The sequence below is a fragment of the Thunnus maccoyii genome, chromosome 1 (assembly GCF_910596095.1).
Source record: "Thunnus maccoyii chromosome 1, fThuMac1.1, whole genome shotgun sequence".
Classification (NCBI taxonomy): Eukaryota; Metazoa; Chordata; class Actinopteri; order Scombriformes; family Scombridae; genus Thunnus; species Thunnus maccoyii.
Genome location: NC_056533.1, coordinates 6,404,463 through 6,431,025, shown reverse-complemented (window position 1 = coordinate 6,431,025; position 26,563 = coordinate 6,404,463). Strand labels below are relative to the sequence as shown.

Below are 26,563 nucleotides of genomic sequence, written 5' to 3'. Positions count from 1 at the left end.
ATCAGCTCAAAATTTCATTTTATCCAATATTTTGACTTATGACCTTGCAGACATTCCCATCAGCCTCAGCTGTAGGCTTACTTTGTGTTTATTACTAATTAACAAATGCTAATGCACTAAACTAAGTTGGTGTATGTGGTAAACATACAGGTAAAACATCAACATGTTAGCATTATCTTATCATTATACAGTTGATGTGAGCATTTGAAAGCAGACCTGTGCCTAAGTACAGCCTCACAAAGCACAAACATGTTTGTGAACTCTCAGTCTTGTTATATTATTGAGTAAAATGGCCACAATATAAATATCATTTCCAGTAACAGCTGTTCAGTGAAAAAGCTCTGATAAACCAAGTGTTCACTACTTACCCAACACCAAACGCCAGACAGACAAAGTTAGTGACCTATGATGAATATAGTGGAGCTGCTAAACCCCCAGATATTTTTCTTAGGAGTTGGTGGAGACCAAAATGGAGCTAAAAGGAGAGGGAATATTGTGGGACGGACAGAAACATGATTTCCAATGAATGCTATTGTTGCTCCATATCTTGTGTAATCAGACAACTGTTTGCTAAGAGGCTGCTATAACAAAATTATAAGGTGATACAATGTCAATTTTCTTTTCACAGCTTGTTCCTCTGCCTCCAAGTGGCCAAACAAATCAAGTGCTGTAGCTTTAAAAGATCACTTTACAGTAGATTATTTTGAATATATTTTGTTTTTGTAGCTTGCATTTTTTTTTTTACATCGAGGTCTTCTACTGTTTTGCTAGACATTATCTTTTATGGCACATTACCGCCTATTGTTCCCTCTGCAGTTGGCAGAATATTGTATCACATCACCACATTTTTTGTGCATCTTTGTCCACATGCTGGAAGACAAGGAGATAAGCTGTGAACAATTAGGTGCTACACTTATCAAAACACTGCTCTACAGCACCTCTAGTGGTCAAAGACTATACTGACTCCCTAAATTAAACACCCAATTTGACTGTTATCAGCTTATTGAATTGGTGTTATCCTCACACATCTGTCCCAAATGTATGGGCTAGTAGGAGCCGACTAAAACTACTAGTAAGTTCAGGAGGCTATTATCACCCATTCATTTCAATGAGCCAATGTGGGCGGAGCCCAGTAGGCTTGTGGCGCTGCGCTGCATTGCCTGATTTGCTCTGAATATGGTCTAACCCTTTAGTGTCTCGCTTGAAACAGTTATGAGATAAATTAAAACACCATTTCAAATTTAGTGTTGCCGGTTCGTAGTAGAGTTGAGTCAATATTTATAAGCATGAGCAAACCTCCAGAGACCAGAGGCAAGACTCCTCTCTGATGTCATCAAAATGTACAGCCTGGAGCTGCTCCATAGACATTGAATGGGACACTGGATTAATGGGCTCATAAAATGTTTGTTTGAGCTGTTAAACCCAAATGAGCTTTTAATTATAGTGGTGCTTTCTGAAGTGAGGCAGAAAATGTGCCCCTGTCTGCATAAACACATCCTAGTTACTGTCACTGCCACAGTCAGCATTTTCATCTCCTCCAGTTAATTCTCTATTGAGGTATACATCTGTGGAAGAACACTGAGAATGAGTAATACATTTTTTTAGAAGTGAGAAATTGTAATAAACATTTGAGAAGACAGTGTTTTATTGTATACATTCATGTTTATTTTTAGCTTCTTGTAGTGTTGTAACTGTTTTAAACAGCCAGTTCCTCTGCTTTCATTTACATGCTGTTTTTCCTTGATGTATCAAGTGTCTGCCTCTGTAATGAATTACTTCCTTCAAATGAATTAATCTAATCAAATCTGGTCTCATGTACATCTAAGTGATCTTATCTACATGTAATTTATGATTCTTTTCTTCTCCTTTTTTCATCCCCTTTCTTGTTCTTCCTCTTCTTTAAAATCCACCCTCTTGTCTTCACCTTTTTCCCTTCCCCTCCCTGTCATCCCTGCTCACCTTTTCTGTGTAGATGTCCACCTGGCCACATGATCCGTGTGAACGGGACCAAGAAGTCCTGTGTGTACACGCTGTGTGCCACGCGGCCTTGTCACCGAGGAACCTGCGTGGCCCAGTCACCCTCCAAATTCACCTGCCACTGCCCAGAGGGTTACAGGGGACACCACTGTGAGACGACTCTGGCCATCTACAGGGAGGACGTGGGCCTGAGCTTCAGCTCCCTCTTCGCTATCTGTATCTGCTTCATGGCCTTACTAGGTAGATATTGCAATCACAGCCTGTCATACATACAGTAATGGAGGGAAACTGAGAAGGGCAAGCACAGCAGGAGGGCTGCTCTTATTTTTGTGTGTGTGTTTTGAATTTGTAATAGAATCCTGCCTTTCCCTATGAGACAAAAATGCTAAACAAGCCCAGGGAAAAAGAGTAATCCAACCAGTGGAGTCATTAGGGCCAATTATTCAGAGACTCAGCCCCAATTATTCCGAGCCATGCCCCAAATATTTTTGCTCTTCAAAAATTGGCATTGCAATGTAGCAGAGCAGAACTTAACTTGAAGCATCAGAGGGAGAGGTAGTGATAAAGCAATGCACATGACAAGATGCATACAGGCAGAGCATACTTTCAGACAGCGAGCAGACTGGTCGCTGCTGCTGCCTCCAGTGTTTCAGATTGGTCCATAAACATTACAGAGAGTGCAAAAACCACGGTTTGCATGGCTTTAGCTGGCAGAGGCATGTACACACACAGAGCTCTCCAAAATCACAGATTGCTTTTTATGTATGTTGAGTTTTGCTTCTTTAACTCTTCTCAGGGCTACAATTTCCCAACTGTTACATAGGATATCTGTCAAAATACAACTATTAATGGGATTAAGGCAGAGTCTGAAACGGGTTAGATTAATGCCTGTGAGTTTTACTAATAATGTTGTTCACATGCCACTGAATGTAATCCAGGGTTTTGCAGAAACATCAGTACTGATGTTCTGTTTGTTGCCAACAACTGTGAAGGATTCGTTCCTTTAAGTTTATTTAATACCTGTAGTCATCACACAGCAGAGGGAACAATATGTGCGCATTAATTATTTAAATCTGACAATACATGTAAACCCACGAAAAGTAATTACATCATTATTTATCCAGCTGAAAAACATTCTATAAAAGGGAAGGCCCTGGGTGATCTTGGCTTTGTCCCAGATCTTTTCAAATCCTAGAAACGCCTCTGAACATAACCAGGATCAGAATATACTCTTTAAAGAACTTTAAAGGAAAAACCTGGTATTTGTTCACCCGGTTGTTATTTGCATTACTGTGTGCATCATGACTATTTTTATAATAAAACTTTGGTTAACTCCTCCATTGTAGCAATTCTGTACATGTGGACTCACAAGAATGACAAAGATCAGAGCAAGGAGCCTCCTACCCCTTTTTCCTTTTCTGACCAAAATGTTATTCCTTTTATTGCATCCTTTAAACATACACACTGAGCAGGTGCAGAAAAATGATGTAATATAGCCTTATATTAACATATGTATATTTTATGTCATCACACTGTACAGCATGTTTCCATTGTTTCAATCTGATTCCAATCATGACAACATATCAAAATCACAAACCCACCCCCCACCCTATAACCTTAAAAACTATCTAGGAGATCACAGTGGAAAGTGAATGACAAAATAAATAGATATATAAATGAAAACAATAAAAAACATTGTTAAATATTTAAACAAGGTACCAAAACGGGCAGCTGTGGCTCAGGAGGTAGAGCAAGTCGTCATTTAATCACAGGGTTAGTGGTTCAATCCCCATGCTCCCCCTGTGGTGTGAATGTTTTTGTGTGTGAATGGGTGAATGAGAGGCAAAAAAAACAACAACCTGTAAAACAGTTTGGACAAAAGTACTATATAAATGCAGCCAGTTACCATAAATAATCAATAATAAAGTAAGCCTGCAATTAAACAGGAATCGCATCTAACTATAGTCTTCAAGTCCAACCTGAGCTTTGCAGATCAAGTCAGCCAGCAAGTTTACTCAGAAGTGGATCCACTGTGCTCTAGTTATACAGGTTGAAAAATACTAGAATTTCCATTTACAGAGCAGGATAACCACAAAAATGGCAAACATGTGAAAGTACAGCACAGATCTGAAATATAAGACCTAGCTCAACCTAGCCTAGTTCATTCAAAGCTCTCCCTATCTCTCTCTCTGTCTCTCTCTCTGTCTCTCTCTCTCTCTCTCTCTCTCACACACACACACACACACACACACACACACACACACACACATAGTATGATGATAATAGTGTAGCAGATGTTTCTAATGATGTAATAGATGTTTCTTTGATAATTAGTACCTCATTTTATCCCTGGAGGCTTGTTGTACAAGGATACAAGACCCAAGGGACAGCATTATCACACTCATAACAGCAACCTGACAACATACACCACTTTGAATTAGATGTAATATTCACTGTATGAGGCTCCCTTTAGCTTACTGCCTAATCCCATGCCTCTCTCTACACCTCCCCCTACAGACACATCATTTTTTTGTGCACATTGTAATTCAGAAATATAAACAGTGAGCTGGGGTTAAACATGGCTTTTTTAGGGGTGCTATAATGCATTGAGAATTGTATCTTTAATAACAGGGCCATTCATATGTCCACAGCCCAAATGTAGAACATCATCTCACTCACATGTAAACACTTATTGGATAATCACAAAAAATGATGCAATATTACAAAGTGGATATGTCAGATCACCCAGGATTGCAGTAGTAAATTTACTCTCAGTCATTTATATTTGGACTGGGGTTAAATGGGTAACTACGATTAAATAGATTCCACAATTAAGCTTATCAAGTTAGATTGAAGAAGCAACTTTTGAATCTGTATACATTGAAAAGCATAACTTTTATATTTATATTCATGTCATAAATTTATAAATTATCTACACCACATGGCATCACATGACATATAAATAACAAGGGCTGGCAATTGACATTCATGTTCCAAACAGAAACAAATAATTGCTGCAAACCACATACTGTATGTGGTATGGGAAAAACATCAAAAGTATATATGGAATATATTAAATAGCTTTGCCAATGATGGCTGTTTGTTTGGAAGACTATAACAGCCTACTTAAAGCAGACTGTTGACTCTCATTTGCATGCCATTTTGATCATTGAACTGTACTTTATAGCTTAAAGCTATAATATGTAACTTCTGCATTAAAATTTCTAAAAACAACTAGACCTATGTTATATATTTTGTTGAGTTGTGTACTTAGATTATCCCAAATGTTTCAAACCCAGAGAAATCAGTCATTTTAATCAAAGTTACAGTCTGTTTCATTTGGTCGCCTGTCAATGGCGTCATACCCCCTCTACCAAAGAGTATAGGCGAACAAGATAATGGTATTGGGTCCGCCAGAACACTACTACAGTCAGGTTTTCTTCGCTGAAAGGTCAGAAAGTCTCAGGAGGAATTGTAGGTTAGCATAATAGCGACCAAACTTTGCCTGTGGTACAGTACACAATATTTTTTATCCAAGGATTGCAAAGTCATGACCTGCCCTACTCTGCCTCTGATTGGCTTACCTTACCAGTGTCACTCCTCATGTCTAAACCTAACCATCCCAACCAACGAAGGCAACGAGTATTAGAGGCAGAGTAGGGCGGGTCATGACTTCACCATCCTAGGAAAAAAAAATTGGCATACAGTACTGCATATGCACTTCCTCTGGCCTGTGGGTGGATGGACTGCAACACTCTTGTCTGGTTGTGTATTCTTAAAATCCTCATTTTTCTGTCTGCCTGCTCGCCTGTCTTTTTTTGCTTGTTGAATATTCATCTGTCTGTACCTTTAGCTGTGTTCCTATTCCTAAAGGATCCTCAGCTGAGAAAGCGCCTCAGGCACAGTCGTACACAGAGAATGAGTTGTCAGTACAATGACATGTTCCCCTTGTTTAATTGAGGACAATACAATGGAACAGTAAAAGAGCAGTATGAGACAGAGCAGAGTGCAAGAGAAGAAAACAGATCAGAGAAGTACCGAATGAAAAAGGGCACCACACAATACCAAGAAAACAAGAGAGAGTCGAAAAGATTACAAAGCAAGAGAAGGGAAAGCAGGAGATACATAGGTAGTACTGAGAAGGATGGTGCCATTGTCACACTGCTGCTGGCCATGTCTGCTTGTCTCATTGGTGATTCAGAGGGCACCTCCTTCCCACTCTGAGACCAAACAGACACAGTTCAAATGATCATTTCTCCTTCTCTTCTTCTCATCCCCATTCTACAATGTCTCACTTCAAACTTGGCTTTGGGCTCATATTAAATGCGACATCCGACCTTGATCCTGCTGAAGCTCAGTTCTGTTTTAAGTGTTAATTACTTGATTTGTAGGCATATAAGGTGCTGTTTACCCAAACCTGCAGAAATTGAGATCAATGCTCCAGGGGCTTTGGTAGTAATTTCAATCGGTAGAGCATTCCGCGCTCGATCGGTCAAGCGTTCCTCACTCTGAAATTTAAGTAGCAGCAAGAGAGACTTTTTTTAAATGCCTTCATCCCATATTGCTTGTGCAGACTCTAAATGTTTGAATAGCAAGAACAAAAGGAGGGCAGCAACTGTTTGGTGTAGTGCTGAAGAAGGATGGGCTGTTCTTTTGAGATTGTTATGATCGGCAAAGATTAAAGACAAAATCCACACTAAAACAGAATGCACATTAGTTCATTCCCTTTGATCTCATTGGCCAGTATGGTATACAATACTGGCCTTATTTGCCAGCATTGTAGGGTCAACTTTAAAAAGTGAGGATGCAGTAAGATTTTATATGGCAAAATGAATTATTAATTTATTATTAGTTATCATGTAACTGAAGCAAGTCTAAATTCTTCTTTTTTAAATTTATTTTTTATTTTGCCAAATATTTTGCTAAAATGTCTCAACAGCTATTGGATGGATTGACATGAAATTTTGTACAGCAATTCATGATCTCCAGATGATGATTTCTGCTCTGTTTGACGATCCCCTGACTTTTTATCTAGCACTGCCATGAGGTTCACATATTTGTTTTTTAGCGAAATGTCTCGACAGGGTTTGGATGGAATTTGGTACAGACATACATGGTGCCCAATGAATGAATCCTTATAATTTTGCTGATCTCCTGACTTTTCATCCTGTGCCATAACCAGTACAAAGTTTTCTCTTTTCTAGTGAAAATAACATCTGGATTGCCATGAAATATAGGACAGACATTCATAGTTCCTAGAGGATGTACCTTCTAGGAAAGTCTTGGAGATGCTCTGTTACTTTTGGATTGGACTGGGAGACTGGCAGAGCAGACCTTGTAACAGTCCCCAGGGTGCTCCACTGGGGTTGTGAGTTCACAGCAAAGTTTCTAGTTGAGAAATGTCAACATGACTACACACCAAGTCAAAGTCCAATCGGGTATCTCTTGGCAATATTAATGATTAATAACCTGGCCCTCTGAATTAACATGTAGCTCGAATATTGATTGGGTACTCAACGATGTGAATTCATTTATTCTGTTTGCTTATTTTGACTCCAGTATATTTGTAGCAGTATATAAATATCATCCTCTCTTCACATCCACCTCCTTGCCCTCCTTTTGTGTTTCTATTGTTTTGTCTTTCTTGCAACATTGTTTTTCTGTATTTTTAACCCAATTTATTAGTTTGACACTGACATATTTGTACATTCTCTCTTAATCTGTTAATGGTTATTTTCTTTGCAGAAAACACTAGAAATTAATGCATCTACTTTATAACATTGAAAGTTTTTTTTTTTTTTTTTTTTTTGCAATGCAAACCCCTTCTATTTTATTCTTTTCCCATGAAATATAAAGTTCTGGCTCTCACCAGTAGCCCACTGGTTAAGAATCGAACTGCAGACATTAACCACACACCCGCAGCTTGATTCTGGGAGCAGACCTTTGTCGCATGTCAAAGAGAATCATTACGTGAATTGTCAGTTCTTGCATTAAAAGGTTTTTGTTCAGTGGTCATCTCTGAAGACTAGGTTGTTTAATTTTTGTGCAAGCGTTGTTGTTAAAAAAGATTCGGTCACTCACAAATGAATCATCATAGAAATGGCAGCCCAAACACACTGCAGATAATCCTCAGTCATGCAGCAGACATGCTCTCGGTTCAGTTGAGAAAGAACTAGAGTAAACCCTACCTTTTCATGAGCGAAGAGGACTAGAAGTAAAGTGAAGTGAAAGTAAAGTTTGCCTGGAAACAAAGAAATACAAATGAAAACCTTTGGCATAATTTGTAAAATGGTCAGCAGTACATGTGGTTAATTTATTATGATCTACTGTATAACATGCAGAGTCACCAGTATGGTAGCTCTGTGTGGCTTTAAGCAGTCATACAGATTTAGAGCACTGAGATTAAAGAAGGATATCAGATTAGGGACACAGATGTTTGTCAATGAGTCACATACTGAATATATCCTTTCAATCTCCTCTGGCAGATGAGCTCAGCAGTCAGTGCAGTGATTGCTGCATCGATTCTATCACACTAAACAGCTAAGCCCTTCAAGGTGAAGATGTTTCCAAGGTTATCTTTGTGTATTGGTAAGAGTTTGGTGGAAGATAGAACAAACGGGATAGCAGTTAGGACTTGTTAAGGTCATGAATGACTTATTACTATTAGTTAATGTTCATCATCAATCCATTCTCCTTCTCCTGAATCTAAATGCAGCCTTCGATACCATTGACCATGATATCCTTTTGGACCAGCTTGAAACCTGGGTGGGTATCAGTGGCACAGCAGTGCAATGGTTCAAGCCCTACCTTAAAGACAGGTGTTTCTATGTTATTATTGCTGAGGTCAGCTGCAACAGGTATGCACCGTGGGGTGCCTCAAGGCTCGGTACTCAGTCCAGCCCTCTTTTCAATCTACGTGCTTCCTTTGGGACACCTTACACATATCACATCAGGTTCCATTTTTACGCAGACAATATCCAGATATAGCTAAGCTGTGATCATGCAAACAAAAATCTGAGTATTGACAACCTTCAAAACTGTCCTCAAGACATGCATAAGTGGATGTCACAAAATGTCCTGCACAAAACAGAAATTTTGATCATAGTACTGTTACTGATACAGGTCAAAATTGTGCAAATATGCAAATCTTCAACAGTCTTGGTTCTCTGTCCCATTCAGCATTGCAGGAATCTTGGTGTAATTTTTGACAGTTTCTGTCTGCCAAAAATCTGGAAACTGTTATTTACACCTCCATTACCAGTCGATTGGAATACTGTAACTCCCTGCTCTCTCATGTTGATAAAAAAAAGTCCCTCCTGTTAACAGCTCATGCAAAACTGAGCTGCTAGGATTTTAACCATTGCAAATAAATATGATCACATTTAACCGATCCTGGCTTCCCTACACTGGCTACTAGGGGTGGATGAAAATATTGATTCATTTAAGAATCTCCACTCTTATCTCCTATCATTCTGAATCGATTCACAAAAAAATCAATTTTCTAAATGTTAATTAATAATGTGATGTTGACAGAACAAAAAAGGGGGAACTCAACTGAGAGGGCAGTTCAGATGGCCGCCCACCAAGAGCCGGGTTCTGCTTGAGGTCTCTACCCATTAAAGGGGAGTTTTTCCTTACCGCTGTCGTCAAGTGCTTGCTCATGGGGGAATTGTTGGGTCTCTGTAAAGTCTAGTCTAGACCTGCTCTATGTGAAAAGTGCCCTGAGACTGACTTTTGTTGTGATTTGGCGCTATATAAATAAATATTAATTGATTGATTGATTGAGTGCAGCACCCAGACAGTCTAGAGCACACACATACTACAGTTATCTTGTAGTTCATCTTCAAAAAAAGGCAGCGGTTGCAAGCATTTTTTGATTTAATGACCAAATAATTACCTTTGCGAGACGAACGTGAAGTATATTGTGAACTTTCTATTCAGTCACTCAGAGACTAATGTTAGCAGAGCAGAGCAGTGAACTCCAGCAGTAACAAACAAGACCAGCTGACCAACAAACACTGCAGCATTAAACAGCTTAAACCAACTCTGAGGTGAAGAAAATAATTCAGAAACCGTGCGCCTGCTCAGCGTGTTGGACAACTATGGCTTTCACAGCAGAGAGGCTGCTCTCCACTGCTGGACATATGGCGTTTATAACAACACAGTGGAGCACGTCACCTCCCCCTCATTTTGGTTTTCTCATACAGGCAGGAGGCTATAAGATGCTTTCAAATTAATTAGTTCATTAATTAATGCTGTTAACTTTTTAAAATAAAAATGCTGCAAACCATTTGTCTTAATTGCCAGTTATGTTTCATATTGTATTTCAGTGGAATAAGGACACCAGTGAATGGTGCAAGAGAGCAAGAGATTGAAAATAGTGCCCCCTTTTCTATTCATTCAATCAAGAATCGGTTTTGAATTGAGAATCGATTCTGAATTGTATCAGACACCAAGAATCAAAATCAAATCAAACTGTGAGATTTCCAAGGATTCACACCCCTACTAGCTATCTGTGGTTTACGTCCGTCTGATGAAAGACGCTTTCAGATGGAGTGAGCAAACCAGTCACAAGACTTGACGTGTGGGTGACATACTGCAAGTTGGGTGGTGCTTGGTTTTTGCTTGTCTGTTTTCAACATGGCAGCCACATCACAAACTTTCTCATATTACGGCTAACAGTACACTAAAATATGTTTCTGGAAACATTTTAGGTGAGAAATAGGCAGTGCAGTCACATAATCTTGATTCATACTTGATCAGAACTGCCTAGTTTGAAAGTTTGATCTGAGTTTTGTTAGTTTCGCTCTCTTCTGTTGAGTTTTATTGTGGTTGGCATCCATAAGTGTTGCATTACCGCCATCTGCTGGACTGTCCCTTGCCCCATCTATTCCAGCATTGCCATGGCATGTGTGAAAAGGCGCAAGGCAGAAATATTCCTGAACGTAGCTGCATGTGTGAAAAGTGAAAATCATTAGCGTGCCTGAAAGGTTAACCCAGTAATTAACTAAGGACTATGTGTGAAAGAGGCTTAATAGTTTTTCAGACACTCAAAACCACAAATTTCAACCTCATGGTGGCACTAGAGGAAAAGTCAGGGAATCAGCAAAGACAGTAGGTTTTATCCTCTGGGGACCATGAATGTCTGTTCAAAATAGTATGACAATCCATTCAACAGACATTCATGCAGTCTAGACCAGTGAACCAACACTGTCATCCACTGCTAGCATAGCTTAAATAGAATGGACCACATCTCCAGTTTGTAACCTAAGCAGAGATAACCCTGATTACATCATCAGGATTTATTTTTTCAGACAATGGGAAGCCCCTCCAGAGCCATAGAAGACATTATACAATTTGTTTCTACAGGCTGAGTGTGTGCATGTTTAATTAACATAATGGTAGTTTGTCTGGTCAAGTAGAAGCAGATAGATTTATGTTTAACAAAGTTGGCCCCAATTTCACTCACAACCTTTTTTCATGAGAAACCTGGCTAAAGCAGCAGCATCAAGACAAGCACACACAAAAAAATCAGACAATCAGGTTACAATGCCCAAAAGCAAAACACAGTCAATTTCACTTAAATGATAAGAGCAAAGTCAATCTTTGCTGTGTAAGTGCTCCAAACGGCAGCAGTCTGACAGCGCAGCAGCAAGCTCAGGGGCCCAACCAATTTTAATCTTAACTAAACACAGCATAGACAGCCCATTATTGAGTCCTCCACCAGATCCTTCTTCATATTCTGCAGAATACCCAAATCTCTACAACTGAATGTTCATTAATACCTACTGGTACTTTAGTCGTGTGGAGCTGGATGTACTGCTGAGGAAGACGAAAGTACATTATGATCCACCCATGCAATGTAAGTCAAAGATAATTAGTCTGATAGGAAAGTGGTCTTTTTCTGCTGAAGGAAGGTGAAGTAGTTCATGTATACATTCACAGTTATTATATTATGTAAGGCGTTCAGGAAAATGCATGTTCTGACCCTCTGCCTTCTCGCCTCCTCACTCAAACATAAATGCAGATACCTTTCAACTGTGTTTATGTAAACAGATTTTGAAGCAGACAGGCACTTAATCTACACATAGCTTTGCTGTACATGGATACACATGTTTGATCTACTTTGTCTAGCACACAGTATACTGTAGGTGATGTGTTTCATTAAAAGGCAATAACACTACATTTTTCAAATATGTCAATTTCAAACCATATGCCTGCTCAATCAAAATCTATGCTGGATACAGGTCCCTTGACGTAAAGCAGTCCACTGATATGCACATTCTGTCCTCCCAAGAAGAATGACAGCGTCAGTTATTTCAGCAAATGCTAAATAATGACACGTTTACATTCAAGTGACAAAGCCCTCCAGAGGACATTGGAATTATGACACTTGTCCTCTGGGAGCAGAGAAGGAAATAGTGTGACAGTTTTATAGACAGCAGAAAGAGGATGTCCGGATGGTTAGATTGGTCAAAAAAATGTCGGACTTTGACTCTGGAGACCACTGTTAGCTTCCCATTTTCTACTGACAGTTGATGTTGGATTCTTGATGGCCACAATCATTCCCTAACCTTAACCAAGTAGTTGTTATTTTAACTATGACAGCAAAGGTGCCTTAAAGGTCCAGTGTGTAGAATTTAGTGGCATCTAGCGGAATAGACCTGGCAGAAATAGAATATAATATTCATAAGTATGTTTTCATTATTGTATAATTCCATGAAAATAAGAATTGTGGTGTTTCCGTTACCTTAGATTGAGCCCTTTATATCTACATAGGGAGTGGTCCCCTTCCATGGAGCCCACCATGTTTCACCACCATGTTTCTACAGTAACCCAGAGCAGACAAACTAAACACTGGCTTTCACACAAGACATTTCATTTTGTCATTTAATTTGGAGGACATGCAGGCGAAATGGATAACCTAAAATGCCTGAAGACGTGAATGTCTGCTTTAGGCCTCTGATAAGCCTGTGTTGGGTTGCTTTGGAGAAAGACTGTGATGCACATGGGCCCAACAGCACAGAAACTTGAGGACATTTTTCAGCTATGTACCCTATGAGCAACATTCATTTGAATAATTGGGGTGTCATCTTGGAACTATGCCCAATTCTGTTGCATCCATTTTTTCCCTACATTTCACCCAATGAATGAAGGGACAGGCTCTGGACCCTTACAATGGATGGAGACTATTTTGAGACTTCATTACTTTTTCAGTGGAAGTTATGCATGACACTGGTCAACTAAGTCAGTGATATGGTTTAACCATTTGATTGTAGAAATTCAACTGAAACAATTCAAACAGTATTAGTATACAACAAGGTTTTGACAATGGGTAAATGAGCAGTAACCTAAAATAATAAGACATCACTCACAATAATTCAATTTACATTTTTGGTTTACCAGAATTGAAGGTAAATGTGGCCACCCATCCACATGAAAATACAGCCTAGCCGATGCATGCAATCCTTCAGTGAGGAAACACATTTCTTGCACCTTTCATGCAGGGATTTTGCTTATAAATTTGGAATGGGAACATTGGCTCCTGTCACCTGTAGGGTTGGATGATTGCACAAATACTCTAGGGACCAACAATGAACTGACTCCATCACTGAGGAAATTACCCTACTGATTTTTCTTGATGGAGAAGCATCCACAGAGGCAAAATATGCACAAGGTGATTTATAATACATTTAGAGTCTAAATTTCCTAAAATTTTGCTGTGCTGCTTCTGTCCCGTTTGTGTACATTGATATGTACCACTGCTTCTTATTGATATTGCACCACTATCTCATACTGGTTCAGCAAAATTGAGATCTCCTTCTCCATCCATACTGAGAATTTCAAGTTATGTTTTATTTCAGTTCAGTGTGTGTCCATCTTCCATTTGAGAATGTTTACTATCATCCATACCCTATCTTCCATGACCAGACAAAAGAGAGACAATTTTTTTTCTGTCTTTTTATCTTTCCCACCACATACCTGAGCAATGATTTAAAGCACCATAGAGAATGTGTTGTACAAGATGCAAAAGCTCATGATATTTTGGATGATTTCAGGCCATGGATTTTTGGATTTCAGTTTTTGGATGGGGCTTCTTGGTTTAGCAAATACAGACTGGGTTGTCTCTATGATAGCTCTAGAGTTCTAGAGCTCTAGAGTGGCTTGTATAGCACAGATTATTCTTTCCCCTCAGGTTTACATATTCCTCTTCATTGGTATCAGTGTTTCTTTCAAGTTACCTTCACCATAACATCATTAGTACCTGCCTGTCATTGACCCTGTTAGTTTTACTAAACACTTGTCATGTATCTCAATTTTTCTCCCATTCATTATTACCTTCACAAGTTTGTGTTTTTTCATCAATTTGCTTTGTGCTGAATAAAACCTCTGCTCAGTCTTCAACTGCCCAAGGTTAATGGGCAGATGATCCTTTCCACAGATGGCCTGTTGCAGTTCATCCCAATGTTCACTTGGATTGATATCAAGAGTTGGTGTTGGCCAGTTAATGTCATTTCACCTGAATGTTGCACAATTGCTGGAGCACAATTCTAGTATGACAGGGAATATTACCTTCTTAAATATGTCCATCTCCTCCATGTCTTTGGTGGTTAATCATTTGAAGACAAACCTGATGTGTTGGTTGGTATTTGGTAGCCTTAACACCATTTTCATGCAAAAACGACACTTGCCCACACCAGGGTTTTAAGCTCATTTCAGTAAAGATATCCATCCACATTAAAACGCCAAAAAGGGTAAATCTCTAACTCTAACTCTCCTTGTACTGGCATGCATGGAAAACCCTTGTGCAAGACAGTCACACTGGACACTATTCTTTTACTCAGAGCCTGTTCTCTGATCAAAGGGACAATGGTGGTTTCAACTGAGAATAGTTTGCCTTTACAACAAAATGTAGCAAGACAATATTGTCTGATAAAGGTCTTTGCTAAGAAAAAGCGGTGGTGATGAATTTATACAAATGTTACTTTTTCTTTGACTTTTTATTAATTTAACTGCTTATATTTTTATAACTTTGCCAAACATAAGCTACTGACTGCATCAGAAATGACATTTTACTAGGAATGACACTTAATTAAGCTTTACTGAACTTTTTACACAAAGAATGTTTATATTGGAACACTCATAAAGTGTATATTTGACATTCCACAACATTAACAATGATTCACAAACAATAAATCACAATTTAAGAAATGTCACTTCTCAGAATTGTATTCTTGCATTCGCATTTAAACAATACAATTACACCTGTATGCAGTGTGCATTGTTACTGTGACCACCTCTATCAAAGCAGGGACAGACAAAAAGTCAAGCAAACTAAGTTAAAAATAGTGTATGTTTATTTGTGGTTCATGAAGGATAAAGGAATTTAATAAGTACATTTCTCACTCTTCTGGCCTCAGTCTCATTGCTATCTTTTCTGAAGTTGCTAGGCTATGTGGTGGATTGGAAGTCTCTGTCATATTACAAAGCTGCACATTTTGCTCAGGGACAGTCTCTTTGTCTCACAGAAACGGTGCAGCACAAAGCAGCCATAAATAACAAAGGGAACGTCCTCCCTATCCGTGGCTCTCCGCAGCGCTCCAAATTGTGCAAATTGTGTCCAAAAGAGCGATCAATCACTAGCACATCACAATCATTGATTAGAGCAGCTTGAAAAACAGATTTAACTTCTCATTGCACAGCACATTATCCTCTTGCACTACTTAGGGTTCGATTCTTTAAAACTTACCATCCTTTAACAGTCCATCTTTGTAGTTGCTGTAGACGCATTGGATATTGCATTTACATTTAATTGTCAATGTGGTCAAATGCATCTCTGTAACTCCTGGATTATCTGAAATTCGTTATTTCTTAGGTGAATTTATACCTGGACTTGACAATGACAAAGTTCACTGATCCAAGACACATGCTGTCTGGCGCACATATACACACACACACACACAAGTGAGGGTCTGTTCATAGCGTTATCTTTGTGGCTGAGCTGAAGTCTTACTCTATTGAAGTTCTTTGACAGGAGGAGGATGAGCAGTGTGTTAAAGAAAGAGCACAAATTAGATTGATAACAAGTCCAATGGAGAGAGAAAAAGACAGACAGACACAGAGCACAGTCACCTTAGGACAGACATGGACAAAACTGATATAATGGACAGATATCAGTGTTGGATTAAATGTTTGGACACACTTTCCTATTCACTTGAATGAAAAAGTGTGTCCAAACTTTTGACTGGTACTGTATTTTCACCATAATGCATTACATTAGTGTATCATTGAGGTCTAACAAACATGTTGGATGCATTTCCTTCCTCATAAAACATTTGAAAAGCCGATATTTTTGAACATTTTGAAACCTCCAGCGTTTACACCTCATGTTTCTAAATGGCAGTCTTCTCCTCCCTTGCCCTTGCTGGCACACTGCTATGTTTCTTGTGTCAACCAGCACCTGCAGGTCAGTGGAATACTGTGAAACTGTTGGCAGGACTGTAACACATCAACTGTGCATGCATGAGACAAACAAAACATGGACCCACTTATAGAAAAACTGCTCCATAGCACTACTAGAGGTCAAAAACTAAAGAAAGACTTTGGATATTTGATATTAGACTAGACATTTACTTGCAGTTTTTTGACATGAAAATATTCAGTTGTGGAAAAGTTCTGTTTGTGTTCCTAAACATGGTGTGAGCTGGAAAGCAATTCAACACCTGCAAGTTATCAGTCGTCATTTGAAGCTGTGAGACAGTGAAAACCTCATTGCACCTATAAAGATTTAGAGACACATTTGTTTCAGTCCAACCTATTAGTAGAGGTATCAGTCAAATGAAAGAAATAAGCAGCAGTGAGAAGTAGTGATAGATTGAGCACATAGAGAAAGATAACTGCAGTAAACAGAATTATAGTTTGATGAGACTAAAATCTGTAGCATATTATTGACCTGTGTTGATGTACTCATAGACACTGATCTCATTGCAGGGCAGCTCAAATATTGATTGTCTGACTGGAAATCCCATTACACACACACAAACTCATTCAGCGTCATTTGAACTGCTCAAGGTACAATGGATTTCCCTGTTCATCAGATAGTAGTGTGCCGCCTCAGTGCCCATCCGCTCTTAAATAAAGGAGCAGTATGGGAGTTTTGAGAGGCCCCTGTTTACCACTTAACGAGTCCTCCTCAAAGGGCATTCAATTGACATTTGTCTTTTCATTTTTGAGACATTTTCTCTTTAGTGGTTAGCAATGCTCGCAAAAGTCATTGGGAATAGGGACGTACTCCCTCGAAATCAGTTTGTCTCAAACAGTGCCAGTGCTTTTTTGACTGTAACGATGACATTTGTGTGTGTGGTGTGTGTGTGTGTGTTAGTGTGGTAATATCCTAACCCTGCACATAGCCCGGGGCATTTGATGGAGATCCAGGAGTAGCTTAGGGGTTTCACCTAACGTAGTGGTTGCTGTTAAAGGCCAACGGAATCGATAGAAACTAACTTTAAAGGGGGGGAGTGAGTGGAGGAAGAAAATAGTCAAATAAGTTGGACGGAGGTAGGGTAAATATAAGGCAAGAGTACGAGTTAAGCTGAGAGAAAGTTAAACCAAACATAAAGGAGTGATGGTCAAAGAGACCTCGGGACCTTGGAGGCAGTGTAAACAAATAAACACATAATCTCTCTTTTCAGCCTCACTCTTTCACACACACACACACACTCACTGTCAGAAATAACGATCAAATTCTCTATTTCTCTGTTTGCCCTCTAGAGAGGGCCTTTGAACAGAGCAGATTCATCTTGTACACCCTGACCTCCAGCTTCCTTGCTCACTTCCCCATGGAGCTCACACTAGCCACTTCTTCATACACACACACACACACAAACACACACACACACTGCTCAGCAGATGGGAGCAGCAGAAAGCAAGTGTAAACACATAAAGACATAAACTCCACCACCAAGCAGTAACACATCTCATATTTGTAGTTTCTTTGCTACAGTCTATCTATAGGCTGTGTTTTTCCATATATATAGGCCCCAAGACTTAATCTACAGAAGATATTGATCCATGCAGCACAGTTGTCCTCATAGCAGCACCATATCAGACTTTTTTGTGTGCCTCTATTCACATCACATCCTGGCCTTTTTGCTATTTATTTTCTTGCCCAAGTGAGAAAAAGAAAGTCCATGTGAAGTACAACCATGTAGCCTATGGTATTGTACAAGAATTTGATTTCAATCCATTTTTTCACCATTAGGTTTGGTCTTCCTGTTGTGTGCCAATTCATAAGGAAATAGAAAAAAAAACAAGAAACGTTTTGTTAGGCTACCCTCTAAAAAAAACTAGGAATTACTAGGAACCTGTAGTGACACAGTGTCAAATTTTCATGTATTTCATGTATTTTCATGTATTTTGGCCATTAGTTATTGTAGCAGCTAGATGTTATGTAGAGAGCTAGCTAATCAACTTCAAATGATGAGCCGTTTCCGGGTATGCCAGTAGCAAACTAGTATAATAATGGTTTATTATAACTGGGTATTACTGTATATTGTATACTTATATTTTTGACCAATATTTCTGTTAGCTATGGATCAAAGGGATACACATCTTAAGTCCAGTGGGGCTAAAAATAATTGCACCATTTTCCTTCAAGCCCTCTTCCAAATTTTGTTTGTTAGTTTTGTAGTTTTGTTTAAAATCTGTATGGTTATCTGACTGCCTGTGTTTCTTGTGCTGTTAGACTTTTTAGCTATATCATCACATTACCAGATCTGAGCATTTAACTTGTGAGTAAAATGTTACAGATGAGAATGATAGCCAAAAGTGTAAAAATCAGACCCAGGTTGCAATAAACCATAATTATCCTTTAACTAGCGTACTGGGAAACCGTCACAACTTATTGTATTTACAAAGGAAGATAGCTAGCTCACTTTAGCTAATCCTTTAAATTGAGCAAAAGGCATTGTGTTCATTCCCAGGAAAGTTCTAGTTTTCTCATTAGACATTTCTGAAGCTAATTTTTTTTTAAACTATTTTGAAACATTTTTACATGTTTGTTAGCTAACTAGTTTCAGTGGAGTCAGTGGTTGAGCTGCAGGAAAGAGACACTAAAAAGACTAACATTGAAAGATCTCATTGATTTTACACATTTGGATGGCTGAAGCTTCATATTAGTTTACGGTGACCAGATGTCCCACTTTGTCCAGGATTGTCCCAGTTTCAAGCTGGGTGTCCAGAGTCCCAACAAATATATGTAAAACACTAAAATGTCTGGTTTTCAACATTCACTACCAAATTGTTCCGGGTTTTACCACAATTAGAATAATAATTATTATATTAAATTTGTTTTCAGCACTTTCAAAGACATTTATCATGTTCTGTCCTACTCATTACTACCGACTACTCAATATAAAAACATATACAATGCACCTCGCGTCTGAATTCAACACTTGCCTCTATCTGTGTCAATCAATCAATGTGTTGTTGTCAAGGCAGTTGCTAGCCTATGACACTTGCGGCTCTTTCTGACAGAACCTGTGTCACAGTCGGCCTTTTAGCTGGCAGCCTGCGTTTGTGCACATTGACAAATACCTTGGTGGATTTTAGGAGGCAAAACATCATTTTTCGTCTGCTGAGGCACTGTCCATGTTGTTGAAAGGTGTGCTCAGTAGGTGTGCTAGGAGCTTAAATAATTGGTTCTCATCCACAGAGCCGGCCATGTTGCACTGCCATGTTTCTACAGTAGGCCAAACCAAACACTGGCTCTAGAGAAGGCCTTGCAGGTTTCTCGCAACCACCGTAGGTTCTCCTACACACTTGGAAGGAGAGGGGGAGGAGAATTTAGTTGGTTGTAATCTGCAACCTCACTGGTAGATGCCACTAAATCCTATGCACTGGTCCTTTAATGGTGTACTAATAAATCTGTAAGTTGTGACTTGTGCCTTTTAAAACACAAGTGAGTATTTTTTCCTTTGTTATTGTTGATTTTACTGTTTATGGGGAGATGAGTTAGCAGAGTTGCTTGATACTTCTATTTGTAGTCTTTAACATGACCCAGCCTTAAAGCCTGAAACCTCATATTGCGATTGGCTTTGGAAACCTCCGGGCTGCTGGTCCAGCTGCTTCTAGACACTGTTGTGTGTTTATTCTTTGGAAAGCTCAGGGCACCCCAGGCTAAATTGCAGTCGGGGCAGGGGAATGATTGTGACCTTGTTTTTGGCCAATTCACTGCCTCTATAACATCAAGGCCAGCCTTGCAGAAGTCAGCTACATGTGTCTTCCTGCAAAACTAAAGCTTGTCTTTCAGTTTCTTTATCTTTTCTTCCCTTCTTGTTCAGTGCCATTAAAAGCCATAACGCCACTCTAAAAATGAAATAGTGAATCATCTTATAAATCTGCCAGACACTGGAGTTGTGGTGAGGGGGACAAGTTGACAGTAAATGAATATTGATTTTTTTTCCTCCTGTACTGTGAAGCTGGTTTCTGGCTGAGTGAATTTATTCTTACAGAGTTGTCAGAGGTTAGGCTGTTTAATGGGGTGTTCACAGGGATTCACGGGGAGTTTGAGTGCCGTCTGTTGGTGTGCTTACATGATGGATTGGCTGATGGGTTTTAGTTGTGATGTAGGAGAAAGATGTGTGAATTAAAACAGAAAAAGCAGGAGCTGATGGAGGGGGAGAGACAGGAGCAGTACGTGTTTAAAAAATATGTTTGGCTTGTTTAAGATCACAGATTTTTCATGGTGACGTCTAGGGGCGTAATGGTACATGTATTTGTCCTGAACCATCACGGTACGGACATTACAGGTCGGTGCATGCAGTCGTATGAAGAATACGCTCTATGACCCAAACAATTACTGTCAAAATAGTTTAATAATCCACTTACTCTGACGTGCGGAACAATAATCCTAGAGCGCTAGTTCCACCCAGAACGTTTGGTTTTGGTATGCTAGCCGGCTTAGCCAAGGTAGCCTGGTTACCCTGATTACCTTGTAGTGTTGCCGCCGTCAGAATGACAAAGAGACCCATAATCTGAGTGAACTACTTTATATACAGTTAGACCATAAATCAGCATAAAACAGCTGTCAGCAGGTGTCCTGACTCTTTGCAGGAAACAGAGAGGTTGTTTCCCATTTTCACTACAGCAACTAAACTGTTTCATTTTTGACCAATGAGCCATTTTTTTCAAAATAAAGGACCAAAATATTATTTTCTACCTTTTTTCTGACCCCAAAACTGAGGTACATACTGAACTGTGAATTTTGTGTACATTACACCCCTAGTGATGTCTTACCTCGGATTAATAGGATTTGAACAGCTGGGGTATTTATAGTGCCTTCAGTTCAAATGTTTTGCGGTGTGTGATTGCTGCTTGTTGCGTCCTGTGTCGTGTGTGTGTTCTGTGTACCTGCCCTTTGTTTCAGTGAGCTGAGACAAATCATTGGTCCTGTTCAATCAGTGGCAGATCAGCAACCTACAAAAAGGCCCTTCCTCCACCTCCTCACCCTCTCTCTCAATCAGCAAACTCTGCAGCAGCAGTCTCCTCCACACCACAATATTTGTTCTTTGTTTTCTTTGTTTGTATATTTAATAAACTGACTTGTTTTTTCTAGTTCAGTTTCTCTTCATTCATGTTACTGACCCGAGCCAGGTCGTAACACTGCTGTTCTCAAATGTGATTATACTCAGCTCTCATGTGTTGAATCATTGCGAAAATAGACTTGAAGATAGCATATGACTCAGAAAATAATTCTGTTAGGCTCAATTGATGACATGTGGTTGTAAATTATTAAATATTATCTCAACATTGCACTCCAGATTCTACAAGTTGCACTTTTTGCACTACTGCAGAAACAGTCCTTTTGATTCAGTTGTTTGATTTGAGAGAAAAGCACAGCTGATTTAAAGGGGGGGAAATAATGGCAAAGCGAAACAGCGAGAGTTTGTGTGGGTGTAGAGCAGGTTAATATTATGGAAAAGCTAGTGAATTGTGAAGTGTTAACAAAGGCAGGAGGTGATGGGGTTGAAACAAGGCACAGAAAAAATTTGTTAGACATCCGAAAAGGTTGCAGCAATGCTAGAGCAGGAAATACATGCAGACTGGTCGAACCGTGTATGTGAGTGTGTGTGTGTGTGTGTGTGTGCTCCTTCAAATCTGCATTTTACTTCAGTTAAATCACCTCAACATTTTTTTTTCTGGAGTGCCACTGAAAGCAGTCACCGCAGCAGAAAGCAGCAGTCCACTTCTTTTGTCTCAAATACATGTTTTATATTAGTGTTTACTCCTCCTGCAATCTATAGAGTATCCATGTTAAATGCAAATAATCCACATAGTAATGACAGTGTAACAAATTCCAGGCCTCTAATTGCCCATGCTTCTGTCAACCAGGCCATCGTTAATAGTCTTTGAATCTAATGTAATTTGCAGTCAGTCTGCACATACTGATCTAGTCTGTTCTGTGCCTACAAGGCCTGTTATGCAACCCCACAGTTATAATTATCATTAGCTGCAGGGATGTTGACAGACTTGAAGGTATGTGGATGTGAGTCATCATAAGTAGCCACATGTGGACCAACCAACAGGTTGCATATTAGTCTTTTACTGAAAATCTTGATACTAGCCAGTCATGTTGAGCTGATATGATGTAATTTAAATCCATAACTTTAATAACTGATCAATATTACCGAGAGAAACCTTTAACCTGATGCAATTCTAATACAAGATTTTAATCTAATCCAATGAAGATGAATAAAAATATTTTACTGTCATTCCAGGAGTCATCGAAGAGTTACAGTGACTGGAATAAGCTATATAATGTTTAAGAGAATTGTGGTCCAGAACAATGGTTTTATATTTTATATGTGCAGTATGAAGAAAAACAGTTCTCTAAAGTTGGTCATGTTATTGATCTATAATCATTTTATCATACATATTAGCAAAATACTACTTCAGTTCAAAAACAAAATATTTCTGTTACTTCACCTGTAGACATACATCACATGGAACTAACATTTATTAAAATTAAACTTGATGTGACAGTTTTTAAATACTGTATAAGTATACTTTTTGGGACAATGTATTCCTTTATTAAATGGTAAGAGTGAATGTACATTTTGTTGTAATTGTGTATGTATGTTTCATGTTTTCCTGACATATGACCTATTATATTTACTTTATGTTCTGCTATATATAAAGGTAATATGAGATTTTTTATTTAATAAGAGATTGTGGGTAAAACATTTTGGAAAGCATGACTTGACATGCATGACAAAAAATAAAATACCTAAAATAAACTAGAACACATTACCTAACTTTCAAGTAGAAGGAAGAATTAAGTAGTCTCCTCTGATCTTCAGACACATTTTTATTAATTATTATTACATTTAAGAAAATGAGCAGATTGTATGTAATGAGTGATGAGTCATGTGCAGTTACTTTGTTTTTCAGCTGCCGAAACACCTGCTCAGGTGAAATTCATCTCCCAAGGATGTACGAACACTCTGCCGATGTTGCTAGATATTTCTCTTCAACAGTACACAGGATAAGAGAAGGGTGATGCTGCTCAGAAAGTTTTTAAGTCCATCAGACTCCCTGAAACATATATGATCAATTATGCGTAATAAAAATAACAGTCATTAGCTTGGATCCTAATACATAAGTATCAGCTGAACTCTACACTTATTACAACTTATCACATTTCAGCGCACATTTTTGGCAAATGATGCTCAAGGCCAACTCCATCAAACACCACCTCTCTCTGGGGCCCTGCCTTAATTGGATGAAGGATCTTAATCATTTAATTTGTAATGCTAGTGCCTGTGCTGATGAACCTCCACCGCTGTCTGTCTTTTTTTCCAGTTCTGCTACTGGGCATTTTCCTCTACACTCGCTGGAGAAGCTACAAAGGACTGAAGGAGGGTGTTTACCACGTGTCGGCCCACCATGACGGCTGGGAGGACATCCGAGAGAACGTCCTCAACTACGACGAGGAGGGAGGCGGGGAGGAGGACCAGGTACATGCGTAATACATAATGTTTCCGACTGTTAGCACTTTTATTTTGGAAATATTTAACAGTGAATGCAAGGTTGAAGCTTTATAGCGCATCCGTCAATTCAATTTGGGATAAAATCCTCTGCTATGTGTGTGTGTGTGTGTGTGTGTGTGTGTGCATGCGTGCACTAGCGTTTTAATTAGGCCCACGCAAAATCCTTATCTCCTCTCTCCAACAGCCACTGTAACCCACAAGCACTCAACAGTACTTAAGAGATTGCATAATATCACGGCTTTGATCGAAACAAACACATGTGGCCTCTATGTTGCTAACACACGCACACACACACACACACACACACACACACACGGAAGACAAAGACTTACATACACAGATTGTTGTTACAACTTGTCAGTACCCAAAAACACTTGAGGTCTTATCCTCTGTACTGTAGATCACCTGCAGCCACACACACACACACACACACACACACACACCCCTATAGCAGAGTAGATGCTGCTGTTAATTCTCAAGAGTCTTGTTTGAAAGCTCTCTGGAGGAATAAAAACAGCACTTTCTATTCATCACATAATCAGTTTTACAGAGCAACCCACACCTCCTCCGTGTGTGTCATTTCTTCCTCCTCCTCCTCCTCCTCCTCCTCTTACATCCCTCTTTCTTTTCATCTCTGCTGCCGTGGTTACAGTTTTGGTGGAATCAGTACTGAAATGATCAGTTGTTACAGTATATGTGAAAGAAACCTCAATGCACTGCTGCATATGAGAGATGGATAGAAAGAGAGACACCCCTTCATTTCCTCTCTGGTTCACCTCCGCTTATAGTTTTTTTATTTTCTTGGTCACACACACACATACACACACAGATACTCAAAATTATGATGACTACCCTGAGACAGTAAATGGAGATAGATTGGAAACTTAAATAGGTGGAACATTCACAGTAAACGTAATGGGGAGACCTGATTGTTTTTCTGCTCTCTTTTCATTTTTCTGCTCGCTCTTGGTCACATTTCATTTTTTTTCTGCCTCATCTCTCTCCCTGAAATATTCAGTCTTTCACTCTGGCTCGCTCATCTGTTTTCTCTCCTTGGTCCTCGCTTATAGTTTCTATGCTAACTGTGTAACTTTTCCTGTGTGTTATTCTGTGTGTGTGTGTCCAGAATGCCTACGACATGGCAGAGCTGCAGAAGTCTCTCCAGCCGAGCCCGGCCCAGTCGGTCCAGTACTGCCGCTCCAGAGCCCTGCACCACCCTCCGCCTCCCCACCACCACCACCACCATCACCTCCTCCACCAGGCGCCCCCTGTCCCGCCCTCCACCCAGCCGCTGGACTCCCTCAGCCGGACGGCCAGCTCCACCACCCTGCCCCCGTCAGCGGCCTCCACCTCCTCCACCGCCACCACCACCACCAGCCTCCGCAGGGACGTCCCCCCCACCAGACTCCCCGCCCAGGGCCAGGCCCGGCCCTCACAGCTGGCGCGCCGCTCCCTGTCCTTCTCCAGCCAGGATCTCGCCCGCTACCTGTGCGAGATCATCCGCGACGCCGACCAGCACCCAGACACGGGGCCTTTCGATTCCCTGCAGGTCTTCTCCACTGAGGGAGGCGGCTCGCCTGCCGGCTCCCTCAGTTCCTTCAGCTCGGCGGGGCTAGATGCAGGGAGCAGTGGGGATGGGGGAGGGGAGAGCAGGAGGGAGGAGACACTCGGGGAGTGGGGGCCTCGCTTTGAGAAGCTGCGGGCGCTGTACGAGCGAGCCGAGGCCAGCGACCTCTGAACTAGAACGCACACAGACCAAACCCCCTCTGATAGGACCCTGCTATAGGGCCGCCCCGAAACAATCAATTGACAGACGCTTAGCAGCGACCGAGGCGGGAAACCAGCGAGACAGCAACTGATAGAGATATTCGCCCTGTGCGCGTTCTCACCACACCCCTCACTCGCTGACAATTGACACGGAAGGTGTTGTATTTACTGGATGATGAACCTCGTCAATCAACATGGTGGCCTCACAGACAGATGAAAGTGTCCCTGTGAAAAGAGCCTGTCGCTCTGCGCTCCCTCTACCTTGGATGACAATTTTGCAAGAGCAGACGTTATCAAACCTGCCAGTCAGGTTAAAGGCTTCGGAACGTCACTCTCTACTCGGGCTACTCATCATGATGGAGCTTAGCTTCGCTGTCTGAAAAATCTGTTCCAGTCACAGCCGCTGAAACCTTGAATTAGTTCTGTTTTCTAACAGTCATTGTGAGCTGCTCTGGATAAGTGTCAGCTGAAGGCCCTAAAATGTGAAATGAAAATGTTTTGGCCAGGTTTTGTTTAGTTTTTTATACCTGAGCAAATCTAAGCCACATAAAATGTATTTTTACCCCCTTCGCTGGTGAATGAGTGTGTAAATATTCACAGGACTAACATATATTCATGAAAAGACTGTGAAGATGAGTGGGATCATACTGAGTAGCCCATAAAGTGCAGAGTGGAATTTCAGTATATAGTGGACACATTGTGGTCTCGCTGCCTGGCTGTACACAGCTTCTGTCAATGTTTGTATGAGAAAAAAAGTGCTTTGACCATCA

General features: G+C 40.1%; 1 protein-coding gene across 1 annotated transcript in view; it reads left to right on the top strand.

The window, feature by feature from the left end:
- LOC121896373 (neural-cadherin-like) overlaps positions 1-26,563 on the top strand; it is a 261,050-nt gene extending 234,487 nt beyond the window's left edge. The window contains exons 35-37 of the mRNA XM_042410220.1: positions 1,973-2,217; positions 23,839-23,993; positions 25,153-26,563. Coding sequence (XP_042266154.1) covers positions 1,973-2,217; positions 23,839-23,993; positions 25,153-25,764 — 1,012 coding nt within the window. The 3' untranslated portion in view covers positions 25,765-26,563. The remainder of the gene's footprint in view (positions 1-1,972; positions 2,218-23,838; positions 23,994-25,152) is intronic.